General features: G+C 36.7%; 2 protein-coding genes and 1 non-coding gene across 3 annotated transcripts; all 3 read right to left on the bottom strand.

Annotated features, from left to right (window-relative positions):
* Window positions 1-2,845: 2,845 nt before the first annotated feature.
* On the bottom strand, window positions 2,846-2,919 carry TRNAI-AAU. Its single transcript has one exon. It is a non-coding gene; the product is annotated as a tRNA-Ile (tRNA).
* Window positions 2,920-4,709: 1,790 nt separating this feature from the next.
* Window positions 4,710-5,147, bottom strand: LOC122074363 (classical arabinogalactan protein 9-like). The gene has a single exon (XM_042639188.1). The coding sequence runs from the start codon at window positions 5,145-5,147 to the stop codon at window positions 4,710-4,712; it is 438 nt and encodes a 145-aa protein (XP_042495122.1).
* A 6,575-nt stretch (window positions 5,148-11,722) lies between these two features.
* Window positions 11,723-12,118, bottom strand: LOC122074362 (classical arabinogalactan protein 10-like). Its single transcript, XM_042639187.1, has one exon. It carries the CDS (start codon window positions 12,116-12,118, stop codon window positions 11,723-11,725), a length of 396 nt encoding a protein of 131 aa, XP_042495121.1.
* Between the last annotated feature and the right edge of the window lie 2,505 nt (window positions 12,119-14,623).

The following is a 14,623-nucleotide window of genomic DNA, read 5'->3' as shown; positions in this document are numbered from 1 at the left end:
AAAAAGGGAGAAAGAACTATGCACATCTCCGTTCCTCATGCCGATCCAAAACCCAATTGAGGGTGAAAAATAGTTGACTTGCATGGGGTAACTTGGTGTTTTCACACATAGTTGTGTGTAGGTGTGAGGGATGGGGAAGGGCAAAGTTCTCTTGCCCTAATAAAAATAAACAAAAAACCAAATAAATAAAAAATGAAATTTTGCCATTAACTTGATGCTTGAGTGGGTCGGGGGACCTTGCTTGCCTCAGTTTTGTAGTTGTCTTACCTCTCTAGAATCTTTCCACACCTAAGTATACTATTTTTCTTGAGAAATTTTGGGTATTATTTTAGAAAAAAAAAATGGGGAGAGTTTTCTACCTAGGAGCACTAGAATGGGGCATAGGTGCATCCGGAGAAGTATTTATAGGGATGAGATTTTTGTTTTTCATAAAGGGCTACATAGGCATGTATAGTATTGCATCATCCAGTGGCCAGGAACACTCGAATACGCAGCCCAAGGTGCCAAAGCACAACCCAAGGCATTCATGGTCGTTGGATTTGCACCACATGCCGATTCGCAACAAAGGATCTCAATCCAAGCATACCAAGCATTTCGGGGCCTTGTGTCTAGGTGCAAACCCTCCCCCCTCCCCCCAACCAAAGTTCTAAAACTCGGTAATGATCATGGGATTGATAAGGCTGATACCAATCTAGACAAGCTTGGATCTAATTGTACCTGACAGATTTACCCCTACTTTTAGATTAAAAATCAATTTTTATGAAGTTTTTACCCTTGAGCCTTACTTATGTATTGGGATTGGATCGGTCAAGATCAGAGATTATTATTATTTTTTTTTTTTAGTAGAAAGGATCGAAGATTGATCAAGGCCAATACAGATGTGATATTGACTGATTCAGTCCAAGTTTTAGAACCGTGGCCCCAAGGATTAAAGTACCGGTATCGGTCATTGTATCGATCGGCCAAAATTAAGATACGTATCGGAGGGTATCGTATCGGAGATACACTAAGATACGCTAAAGATACATACATAAATGGATAGGAAACATTTTTTTAAACACTTTTGCATAAAGAATTTGTTAAAAAAAACTATTGATAACATGTATTATGCATAAACACTAAATTGAGGGTATCGTACTAAGAATTCAAGGTCTGTAGTTGTCCCATAAATGTAAAATCTTTGTTCCCAACCTTGATTTCCACTTTAGTTAGAGAGAAATATGGCTGACAGCAACTTTGGAACAAAAACCCTTCAAAAAATCGTTTTTTTTTTCTGAAAAATTACCCATATTGGCCATTATATGACCGTAGTGCCGATACGTATCGATACTCACCGATACGTACTGATATATATATATATATATATCGATACTCATCGATACGTGCTGATATATACCGATACGTACCGATCGATACATACCGATACTCACCGATACGTACCAATACATACCGAAACGTACATTTTACCTCAATTTTATATTTTTCATAGTCGTATCGAGGCATGTCGTATCGTATCGATGTGTATTAGTGGTGTATTGATGCATATCGGTATGTATTGTAGGATATATATCGATACGAAATGATTTAAAAAATTCAATGTATCGTATCGGTGTGTATCGTATCGATCGACTAAATTTAAGATACGTATCGGAGGGTATCGTATCGGTATCGGAGATACTTAAAACCATGCGTGGCCCACAATCCCGGACAAAGTCGTTCTCCCTTTATGTTTGGAAGCCAAGAAAAGAAAATAAATAAATAAATTCAAAATTGAAGAGAGACAAATCGACACATAAAAAAACAATGTGTAATTATTATATTTTTTTATATTTTTTTTCTTTCCTTAACTTCCAAACATAGCCTAAAAGATTTTTTAAAGGATATAAATGTTCATATTCTATAGGCTCAGTCCTATAATTATAAGGGCTTAAAATTTAGAGCAAAGCTTGTTTGGGTGACACACAAGAACCATGCCTAGACATAGGAGGCACGAAATGACCCCTTTATCTAGAGTCTCTGGCTGCAAGTTGCAACCCCCGTGCCCCACCCAAAAAGCCCTTGCTTTTAAGAATTTTAATTTTTAGGTGATAAAGTTAAAAACTTTAAATTTTTAATCCCGCTTGGTCGCAAACGGTTTAGGGAGAATTTGGGCTCAATTCAATTCAACCTTTAAAATACCCTATGTTGATTGACTCTCAGGCCGGGCGAGGCTTAAGCCAAAGCCTCAGACCAAGCCTGAAAATCTAAACCCTAACTCAGCAAACGTGTTGAAAAGCCCAACAAATCCAACCCGTTGTTGATTGATAGCACACCCTATACCCAGACACAAACCATTTTAACTTTGCTGACACAATGATCATGCAATCAGGTATTGATCTCCAACCCATTCAACATTTATAGGAAGAAAGAATGCTACATGACCAAGTGTGTCTACTGCCTAGACACAGCGATGCAAAAAGACTATGATGCTCATAGGCATTGGCTTGCACCCATGTGATTTGGTAGCGTTCTCTCGCCACCATTTATATGTGAGGAAGAAAGAATGCTACACAACCAAGTGTGTCTACCGACTAGACACAATGGTGCAAAAAGATTGTGATGCCCCCGTTCTGAAGATGCCCACAGGCATTGGTTTGCACCTGTGCGATTTGTAACATTCTCTTGCCCATATTTATAGATAAGGAAAAGATACCTAGAACGCCTCTATATAGGGAGGGGAAAAATGACTCTCCTAAAGAAAAATGAAAATCCGGCCTCTATTAATGCTGGTCCCCACGTGGATGGTGGCAATGTTACTTGAAAAAAATGTTAAAACAAATATAAAAAATTGCTAAAAAATCAATAATGGCCCATACAGGTCTCGAACCTGTGACCTTCGCGTTATTAGCACGACGCTCTAACCAACTGAGCTAATAGGCCTTGATGTTTAAAATGTAAATCTTATTTTATATAAACAATTTTATCTTCCAATGGTAAAATAATTAGAACCTCTTAATTTACTGGATTGACTGAACTTGTAATATAAAAATCATCAAACAACTGGGCAAAGAAGTTAGGAGGGGAACAAGGAACGTGCTCTGCTCCCAACTAGAAAAGACGCAAAAAAAGGGAAATTGCATTCCCCTCATCTGACTTCTACTTAAATAGCACTCACTTCCCCTATAGTTTAAAAACTATCTCAGAACCCTCCCCTGAGGTTCCTAGATTCTAACTAACATTCCATTATTCCCTAATTAGATATATAACTAGAAAGACAGATTTAACCTCATCCCTAAAATCCCAAAACTCATCACAATTAATATAAATCTAAGTCCATTGTGAGAGGAGGGAAAGGATGAACAAAAGTGGATATGATCAAACGTTGATGTAGTTGAGGTAGTTCTTGTCCGAGGGAACCTCTTTAGTTTGGAAACCCCTAGGGACCAACTCCTTCGCCTCCTCATTGGAGACGCTGGGAGATATCATCACTGGTTCACCTAGCTTCTAGTTCTCAAATGTCACCACCTTATGCTTCAGTGATTTTCAAATGTGTGTTTGAGAGAGAGAGAGAGAGAGGTCATGATCTTTAGCACTGTTTGACAATATTTCGTTTTTGCCATTTCTGTGTTTTCTTGTTCTCAGAAACTAAGAAATAATCTAAAAAGCGTTTAATAAAGTTGTTATATTTCACCTGTTTTCAGAAACATAAATCAAAATGTATGCCTATTTACAATTCTAGAAACGAATTATCGTTTCTAAAAACAAATTTGAGAGAAAAATGGTTGTTGTACTCGATAAATCTCTCAACTATTTGAACCGAAAAAGAGGCAACCGAACCCTCTCTCCCTTTTGGACATCGATGATACTATTGGGTTTTTTAGTGGTATTATGTCTACAAAAAATGTTTCGAGAAATAGGTTTATCAAACACCAAAAAGTCCGTTATTGTTTCTAAAAACATGAAAAACCGTTTCTACTATTTCTAGCCACAGAAATAGTAAAAATGTTATCAAACGATGCCTTCAATGTTGAACTGTTTTGGTCCCGGCCGCCAGAATATACTCCTACCAAAAAACTTGACCCAATCACTTTTTGTAATTTTAATCCATACGTCACATGTTCTAATCGGTTTCAGCTTTTTGAGGCCATGACTAACGTTCCCAATTAACTGATTCCAAACATACAAATAGAACGAGAACCGGTCCAACAATATAATGGAACCAGAACCAGTCCAACATACTAATGGATGGGACAATTCCCGCCTGCCAAAAACGTTCGAGATATATATTTGGTGATGAGAGGTTACCCAAGGAAGCGGGATAAGAGAACACGTCAATGAGGTGTAGCAAAATAATATCATAGAATATTTTGACCATAATACCCTGTACCTATATCGTGCACCAATCTGATATAAGCCGGGTATCAGTATCAACATCAACCATATATCGGCCGATACCTAAAACCAGAATGTGACACAACCCAAGCTTTCCCTCTTACCAACACAATGATGCTTTCCTTAATTTCTTTCAATAACCATCAAACATCATTCATGGAAACTAAACCCCAAGGAATTAAAACTAATAAATAGACTCCAAACCCTTTCTCATAAAGAAAGAACAAGAAATAAAAAGAGAATAATAATAAAAAATAAAATAAAATAAACCCATAATCTCAATCCATAATCCCCTAGCAAGGAGGAGATAGAAATTAAAGAAATCTCTGATCAGAGACCTACAGCAAAAAGGCAGCAGAGGCAATAACCAAGAGAGCAGTTGCTCCTACTCTGTAAGAACCAGCTGCACTTGTTGGTGCTCCCTTTGGGCTTGCTACTGGAGTCAAGTAGTACTCGGTTGAAGTCGGAGGCTTCACCGAAGGCGCCGGTACCGGCGATACCTTCTTTGGAGCAGGAGCTAGGGCTGGTTCATGAGTAGTAGGAGGAGGAGGAGCAGTAGGTGGCGGATGAGGAGCCAATTTTGTAGGAGGAGTAGCGGTTGCCGGAGGAGTAGGAGGAGCATGAACAACTGGTGGTGGAAGAGTATACTTTGGAGCAGGAGCAATCTCCGGAGCTTTGATAGGTGCCAACTTAGGTGCAAATTCTGGAAACTGTGCTAAGGCAGATTCCACCACCAGAGCCATGACTAACAAAACTGCAAATCTTGAAAACGCCATCTCTTCTTGTATTCTCATAAAGAATCCTACACTAGAGAAGTGAGAGAAGGACAAGCCAAGAAAGCTGAGAGAGATGTACGTTTTAAGTACTGGAAAGTGTGTTCAGTTGTGTATTTATAAGGGGGAAGAAGGGTTGGGGTTTAAGCAGTTGGTCTCTTTGAACCCCTTGACGAGGTTTTTATATTCTACTTAAAATTTATCTGTGGGAACCATATTCCATTGACAGTGTGAGATGGGGTGGTTGGACCTAATGGATATGATAGTTAGAAAATCAGGTTTTGAGTTGTATGAAAAAAATAATAAAAATAAAAATAAATAAAAATAAAAATAAAAAATTTTATGAAGATTTTCTTAGGTTTAATAAATCATCAAACCAAGTCCTATTTTGTTGGAATTTGTATTTCTGCCCAAATCATGTAAAAATTAAAGTTGTATTTTTATTTTACTAAGTTAAATATTATTCATAGACTATAAGTTTAATCTACAACAAAACAAAACCCTAAAATTTTTATTTGCTGTCTTTATTAACCCCATTCCTTTTTTCTTTTTTTTTTTTTTTTTTTTTTTCACTAGTGAAATAACCATAGTCATCAAACCTTTCTCATTGCCCTAATCAGGTTTGACTTGCTCCAACTCACCAAGTTTTAAAGATGTATCAAATTGAAAAACTTGATTTTTCAACTATATATGCTTCAAATTCTTAACTCCATATAATCTCTAATCCTTACATTCATGTTGCCACATCAACCATAAAAGATTATTTTTGTAAATTACCTTAGTTGTAAATTTACAAAATAAACCTTTGAATTGACAGATGTTCACATCTTGGCTGACTGGCCGTTATCCCTTTGGCTTTATATAAATTCCCATATATCTTTGGTTCAAATATTTCATAATATTTATCCATTCTTATATGCTAGATAGTACATATTTTTTTTTCCTCTATTCCACTATTAATCCTATCAAAAAAAAAAAAAACGATTTCCCTTCGTGTACCCCACGTTTTTTCATTCTTGATGCCCACTAAGAAGAATATGAAATGATTGTTTCAAGTATCATCTCCAGGTTTTTTTTATTACTATTCTCTTAAATGTTATTATTTTCATTTTTATTCAGACAGTTGCATGATACCTCTAGCTGAAGTTCAGTGATAGATTGTAGAAAATGTTAACCAAAGAAAAAAAAAAAAAAGAGATTCTGGAAATACCCTTCAAGGGATATACGGAGAATAGAATTTACATCCATTTAGTATTTTTATGGGAGAAAGCGTTATGTTGGTCTGGTGTTGTTTGTGCCATTGTAGAGTCAATAGATGACATGGAGGAGCATATTCATCGTATGTGTGGAGAGGGGGGTCAACGTGGTGCTTTTGCATCCACTTGTGTCTGAACAACATAGGCAAACACTAGACTGATAACTTTTTTCTTCTTTATATATATATATGGGAAAAGGATAGGTATGCTAGCGTAATACCTAGGAATAAGGTATGCTAACGGGATTTCGACTATTAGATAAAACATAAAAAATCGCATCCGTTTATGTGGCGAGGTCTTACAAAACTTGTCCAATACCGCCGCTCCACGGTACTATTCCCCCAACCATGACCCCTTTTCCAACCAGTGTGTCTGAAGTATCACCGCCGCCGGCAAATTTAAATGTTCCCACAACACTGGTGGAGGCTCCAAAAGTTTCAGGCACAGGGAGTCAGCCAAGCTCTGGGCCAGCAGCTGGTTTATCGCCGGAAACGGTAAGAGTCCAGATCGCGATTCCGACTACGACCTCTTCTCCGGATCATCAATTTCATGGCTAACAAATTGTGGCGATACAAAATCCGACGATTGCAGAAACGAATCAGATGCTCTAGTTCTTAAGGTGATCGCTATTGCAGCAATTCTCACGGCCGAAGTTATTGGTGTCGCAACCCCTCTTATCAGAAAGAAACGTAGCTTTTTACGCTCAAATGGAGACGTATTCGTTGTCGCAACGGGAGTAATTCTGGCAACTGGATTCGTTCATATGCTTCCCGACAGTGCTTCTGCGCTATCCTACCCTTGCTTGCCTAAAAACCCCCATTCCTTATCATAAACCCATCCTTTTTCGATCTTCCTTTAGCAAATCTGAATTCCGTATTGGATTTCTTTTCTTCTTCTTCTTCTTCATCGTTTTCATCTTCTTCTTGCTCGTGTCTTCCCTTGTTGCATGGTATTCTAAAGCATCACAGCGTGCTTGCTTTTTCTTGTTGTGATCAAATCTCCTAAATCAGACTAATTAAGTAGAAGAAACTCTAGATATAGGTCAATGTAAAGGTCAATCACCTTAAACATATTCTGCAGGCGAGGTCCACTACTGTTTCTAAACTTCTTCATTGCCATGATTGCTTCGTTGATCACGCTGTCGAAATCACCTCCTCTAAGACTCCAGTTGCGACCACCACTGTGGCCGACACCACTGTCCAAATCACTCCCCTCGAAACCACCACAGAAGAAATCACTTCCTCAGAAACCACCATGGAAGAAATCACTCCACCAGAGACTATGGTCGTTGAAATCACTACCCAGAACCACCGCCGTCGAAGTCACTCCTCCGACAAGAGAGAGGAAAGGTGTAGCAACAATACATTGAAAATTTGTATATCTTTTTTCCATCCAACGGTTTAATTCAAGTTGATCAAATCTTACGATCAAGATCCCACTAGCATTCCTAATTCCTAGGTACTACGCTAGCATATCTATCCCTCTCCCTATCTATATATATATATATATTTTTATTTTTTTTTTTTGTAATGTTTTTTTCCTTCATGATTAGAAGTATCTCTAAAGGGTAAGTTTTTCGCCACATGGAAGGTTGATATGGAAAACTTGACTGTATGGATAATAAAAAATGGTCTAGATTGGCTATATGTCGATTTAGCTTTGATCACTAATGCCCTCACATATATTCTCTTGTATTTTTCAGTCATCCCTTATTTTATATTTTTTTTTCCTACTAGATTTTTCAGAACCTTAGTTTGTCACTTGGCCAACTTTATTTTAGCTTGAACAAGACATGTGGATAGAGGACCTCTAGGTCCACCTATCCACAAAATTTTAACTCTATCTAATTTTCCACATGGAAAATATTTGTGCTCATTTAAAAAAATTCTCTAAATCTGTTGAACTACAAAACTTTGTTTTTTTTTTTTTTTTTTTTTTGGTAATATTTTTTAAAATAAAATGATAGTAAAATAGCCCACAGAAAGGTCTCCCTAGGTGGCCTATTCATAATCAGATGATGTTATGAACATTCTAACTCTTAGATAGAGAATGCATGCATATATGGTCTGAATCAAATTCTGCCTTCACCCAAAGGGGTTGGGACTTTTAATATAGGGGAAAAGACTCTTACAACGTGAGTGCGAAGTTTTCCCATGTCCTTTCATATCCCTAATACTCTCTCTCCTATTGCTGAAAGAGTATTGTATGATATGCAATGGGTGTCAACCAATTTTGAGACTGATACTGTATCCGATATGTATCAGTCCATATATCGATTGTATTGAATGTTTTTGCCCTTAAAGATACTAATATAGTATCATATTTTGACCATTTTATCCTCTGTTCATACCATATCATTGATACAATATTGACCCCCTTAGTATCAATGTTGGTCGATTTCAATACAGATTGATTGATACACCAATCTGGTATCTATTCCTAAAACCTTACTGGTAGCATTAAAAATTCTCTCCCTTAAATATCACATGTTTTGGATAAAGATCAAGTACAACCATCAATGGTCATAAATATCATCCAGGATTGATTTGTATCCTTGCACTATTCCGCTGACACCCTAAAGAGATCATCGAAGGCCAGGCCATGGCAGAAAAAAAATATCAACTCCTAATTTTTTTCTATTCCTAAAAGCAACTGAACCAAATTTAATCGTATAAATTCACATGTTTTGATACTTTCTAATTCCTTTACTCATAATAATAATAATAATAAATTCTACTTCTTTTTTTATCTTTGATTAAATTCTTATTTTTTCAACCTCGTTTTTAGTGTATTTTAAAACATTTGTTAATGCATACTTTTGGTCCTCCCATTGGTCATGTGTTGCGTTAACCCATCGCCATGGTCTCCACTTAAATCACAGATGCACAGATGGAGAATCGAATCTGAGACCGTGTGTCTATACACACAATCTCCAATTCACCCTAACCATCTAAGCAACCCACGGATGGATTTTTTTTTTAACCCATAACCAGCCGACTCGAGCGGTGATGGGTTAAGGGCATTTTCACCACTAAGCTACCAACCTCATTCGTTGACCATACTTGGGTCTTGAGTCTTGCCCTCAGACTTGGGTAGACCATATATAGACAATGACATCCGGTGAAGTACACAACCGGCAGTCGGCATTCCCGCCAGCCCACGACCAACTAGCTGTTGTTGATGAGCACTGAGCACCGAGCGCCGAGCACCTCCCCTAGCACTTCTCCCCCAAAATAAAACTAGCCGTAACAGCCGCGAAAGAGTGGTGTTGGTTGACGATCAGCCATTCCAATTGAGCATTCTCAGATTTCAAAATACCTCCAAATCATTTGTTATAGTTTGTATATTTTTTTTTGGAAAGGAATTTTTTTCTAAGGTGAGGGCTTATTTATGAAACGGAAACTTGGGAAGAGATATAAAAAAGTGTTGTAACTAGAAGTTGATTCTAGTTGAGATCCCATACACATACATTCACGTGTATATACATTTTAGGTGTCAACACGAGTCTCACTTCCATTTAAAGGGTGAAGAGGAGTATTTATGGAAACAAAAGGATAAGTATTAACACATGAAGTGTACGTTAAAGCCAATTTTGGCATTACTGAGGGCACTTGGTATGTCGCCTCCTACAAAGGAGCATGTGTTGTTATTCTTCATTTGTACATGTTAGAACAAACACCAACAAACATAATGAAAAAAGTAAAATAGATTCACACAAAACACAGTTTTAATAAGATTCACACATTGATGTGGTATGATACGCGCTCAGATGAATTCGAAGAAGAAGATGATTCACTATGTTGGGGAAAAGATTACAATGGAGATCTCTTAAGAACATTCAAACTTGTGGTGAGAATACTTGGTGCAGAAACCCTAAAACAAAAAACATCAAATCTCACATTGTTTGATAACAAGGCGATACCTAATTCGTATTTCAATATTAGTACAATTAGGAATCTCATCCGTACCAAAATAAAAGTCAATATAGTCTTATCAATGAGATGGTCCAATACTATATTTTAGAAATATTGCCAAATTGACATCCATAATCCTATGAGAAAAGATTTATTTCCCTTGATGTACCCCACGTTGTTTCATTCTTGATGCCCACTAAGAATAATGTAAAATGATTGTTTCAAAGATCATCTCTCGATGCTTATTATCATCTTAAATATTATTATTTTTATTTTATTTTATTTTTTTCTTCAGATACTACCATTTCCTAAAAGGAAGATAATATACTTTACAAGTTCTAGAGAGAGCCGTTGATGCATGATACAGCATAACTATAGTGATCAAGGTTCTAAAACTCAAGAACAATCAAAGTCAATACTGATCCAGATCAATTGGATCAGACTATATTTACAGTTTTATCCTTATTAATTTTTTAAAAAATCAGTTTTATTATGTTTTTACCCTTCAACCTTAATATCCTTGTATTGAGATTGGATCAAACAAGATCGATATTAATTCGATCTAAATTTTAGAACCATGATACTGATAGATTGAGGAAAATACCAAATGAACTGGAATATTGGGAAGATAAAATTTTCATCCCATCAATACTGTGATATACACATGGTTTTAGATATTGGTTGTATCGATCGTTGCTGATACTGATATTGGGTCCACGCACAGTATGGACACTTCATCCCTTCAATACTGTGACATACATGGTTTTTGATATTAATTAATTACTACATTAAATGATTAAATACCTTTTGAGAATAAATGAATAGACATTTAAAAGAAGGTTACAGATTTTTAACTCACGATGTTGGTGGCAAGAAGAAGCACCAATAATAAAAAAAAGAAGCTTTGGGTAATTACCACACCCCTTAAATTCTAATGAAGCGGCTCATTTATTTTAATTTAAAAAAAAAAAATCTCAAATTTGAAACTCATAATTGTTTTCAAGGAGAGGGTTTTTTTGAGGACTCAAATCCTCTGCAGCTGACCACAAGTGCAGTGAGGATTTAATGGTTGAGAGGGTCCTGACATGCACCCTAGCTGTCGGATATTCACTGCCACTCATTGCCTCTTTATAGAGGATTTCTTCCGCCGCTAATGTTGGGGAATCTTCCACTTTTGACCAACGTTGGTAAAAAAAAATAACATTCACATGGGGTCAGTGAAGAGAGAATAATAAAAATCAATATGGGAAAGCACATGGTCGATTGGTTTAATGGCAAACTTTTTCCATTGTTTCAAAGAGAATATGAAAGAACGAACAAGAAATAAAAGAGAATAAAAAGCATAGAATCTCAATCCATAACCCCCCCAAGCTAGGGGGAGAAATTAAAGAAATCTCCAATTAAAGATCTACAAAAGAAAGGCAGCGGAGACGACGGCCAAGAGAGCAGCTGCTCCTACTCTGTAAGAATCAGCTGCACTTGTTGGTGCTCCCTTTGGGCTTGCTACTGGAGTCAAGTTGTACTCGGCGGAAGTTGGAGGCTTCACTGAAGGCGCCGGTGCCGGTGATGCCTTCTTTGGAGCAGGAGCTAGTGCTGGTTCATGAGTAGTAGGAGGAGGAGGAGCAGCGATTGCCGAAGGAGTAGGAGCATGAACAAGTGGTGGTGGAACAGTATACTTTGGAGCAGGAGCAATCTCCGGAGCTTTGATAGGTGCCAACTTAGGTGCGAATTCTGGAATTTGTGCCAAGGCAGATTCCACCACCAAAACCATAACCAACAAAGCTGCAAATCTTGAAAACGCCATCTCTTCTTGGATTCTCAGAAAGAATCCTACACTAGAGAAGTGAGAGAAGACCCACGAGCTAAGAGAGATGTGAGTTTAAAGTATCACATTGTGTGTATTTATAGAGGGGGGGTGTGGGGGAAGTGAGATTGGGTTTAAGTAGAGTTGATCGCTTTGAACCACTTGTGAATTTCTTTTTCATAAATATTGAGATTTTGAGGATTTTCATCGAAGTTTTTTTATTGATTTTATGTTTTTATCCGAGTCATGTGAAATTTACAGAATCTTGAACCATATATTGTTATTGTTATTGTTATTGTTATTTTCTTCTCCACTAGTTGGATACATTTCACTTATAATAGGAGAGAACGAAATAACTCCAAAAAAAAAAAAACTCGGCTTGTCGAGGTTTGACCTGCTTCAATTCACTAGATTTTGAAATAGACGAGTCGAATAAAAAAACATGATTTTTTTTCAACTATGCTTTGAGTTTGTATCTCTCATACACAGTGTCTAATCGTCACCTTTGTGTTGCCACATCGGGGGATTTTTTTTTTTTTTTCCTGAAAATTGACTTAATTGTCAATTTACAAAATACCCTTTCAAAGGTGACAGATCGATGTACACATCTTGGCCGAATAGCCGTTAACCTTTTTTGCCCATATATATTTGGTTGAAAAATATAATTTCATAATATTTATCCACCCAGTCATATTTGCTACATAATTCGTATTATATATATTCATCTGGTTCCAATATTAATCCTAAGAAAAAAATGGTTTCCCTTCGTGTATATCAAGTTGTTTCTTTCTTGATGCCCACTAAGAAGAATATGAAATGATTTTTTCTCTTTAAATTTTTGATAATTTATTTGTTTCAACCTATTCTATTAGTGGATTTAAACAGATTTATTTATGAATTGTTTTTTGTCCTCCCAATGGCCTTGACCTCATACTTGTGTAGACCATAAAGTCATAGATTTTTCTTACAAAAAAAAAAAATGTCATAGATTTTTTTTTTTAACCCAAAAATATAGTCATAGGCAACGATAAGATCTGGTGAAGTACACAACGGGCAGTCAGTGTTCCAGCCAGTCTACGAGCAACTAGCCGTTGTTGGTGGACACTGAGCATGCACCTCCCCTAGCGTCACTACACCAAAATAAAACTAGATGTTACACCCACGAAAAGAATCATCGTGGTTGACAGCCATCCTTGGCAATGAACATTCTTAGATTTGGAAATTTCTCCGAATCATATTGTTATATTTTTTATGTTTTTGGGAGAGGAGTTTCTATTTAATAAAATAAAAGGAATTTTTTGGCTGCATTTTATTGTTCTATGGGAAAAAAAAAACGGAATAAAATGTTTGGTGTCAACTTGGTGTTTTTCTTTCTTTTTTTTTTTTTTGGAAAAAAAAAATACTAGAAACGCAAAATGGTGGAATGACAAAACTTTGTTCCGTCATTTCCATTTCATTCCAAATACCCCAAAAAAAAAAAAAAAAAACTGGGGTAATCATTCCTGAAACAAGTTCATCAAATACCATTTTTTTTTTAAATGGCATTTTGGCATAGAAACTAAAAATTCTGTTTTTTTTACACGAAATGCCGTTTCTGGAACTGAATGACCACCAAACGCAGCCTTTGTGTAATAGAAAATTTGTTAAGAGAATATAAAAAATTATTGGTGCTAACAGTGAAGGGTGTCAAAATGGAACTGCAGATAAATAATTTAATTCTAATTTCATAGGTTCTCTTTTTGGTTTGATTTGATTTGCATCAAAATGGTAAATTATTCATGCTCAAATTAGGTGAAAGGATTCAAATTAAATGGTATAAAGGTGAAACTGAATGTGAATTGGAATTAAACGCATTGTAAATCAAAATTGCAAGATGTCTTCCAAAACTGAGACTACAAAACACATAAATTGGATATGAAGTAGATAACGAAAACTGAATATAAACCAATAAAATTAGACCGAATGCAAAATGACTCCGATTTTGAATGATTCTATATCTAATCCAGTTTTGATTTGCATCTTCGAAAAATGTAAACCAAACCATGATCGGATCACATAATTGGAACTGGACTGATTGACACCCTTAGTTACTAGAAATTTTTTTTTTTTTTTTTTATTTATACCCAAGGGTGTCCGGATCTTTGACCCGACTAGTCCCTAGGGTCACTGTGATACCGCTTACACAAGATCGGGTCAGTTCGAGGCGAAAACTCTCATGCGGTGACCCCAAGAAGTTAGGTGCAGTAGCGAAGGTTTGATCACGGGATCTCACTTCCTGAGGCAGAGTACCGTGTCCCCTCCAAGCCAACTACGCTAACCCCTTAGGGTTAGTTACTAGTAATGAATGTATGGCATATGTCAATTAATCATGTTTAGGTGCCAACCACACCATATGAGCAGTGGTCAACCTGATTCAACCCCCCCCCCTCTTCCCCTCCGCCACACCCTCCATGCGTAGATGCCATTGAATTGGTTCCACTCATTAAGATTCTTATAGGTCGGAGT

This window comes from Macadamia integrifolia, chromosome 3 (assembly GCF_013358625.1).
Source record: "Macadamia integrifolia cultivar HAES 741 chromosome 3, SCU_Mint_v3, whole genome shotgun sequence".
In the NCBI taxonomy this organism is placed as follows: domain Eukaryota; kingdom Viridiplantae; phylum Streptophyta; class Magnoliopsida; order Proteales; family Proteaceae; genus Macadamia; species Macadamia integrifolia.
The sequence above is the reverse complement of the archived record's forward strand: the minus strand, read 5'-3'. Positions and strand labels throughout refer to the sequence as shown.

What these genes read in the sequence shown, in the direction of transcription:
- LOC122074363 (XM_042639188.1), bottom strand. Translation starts at nt 5,147, where the DNA reads ATGGCGTTTTCAAGATTTGCAGTTTTGTTAGTCATGGCTCTGGTGGTG.
- LOC122074362 (XM_042639187.1), bottom strand. Translation starts at nt 12,118, where the DNA reads ATGGCGTTTTCAAGATTTGCAGCTTTGTTGGTTATGGTTTTGGTGGTG.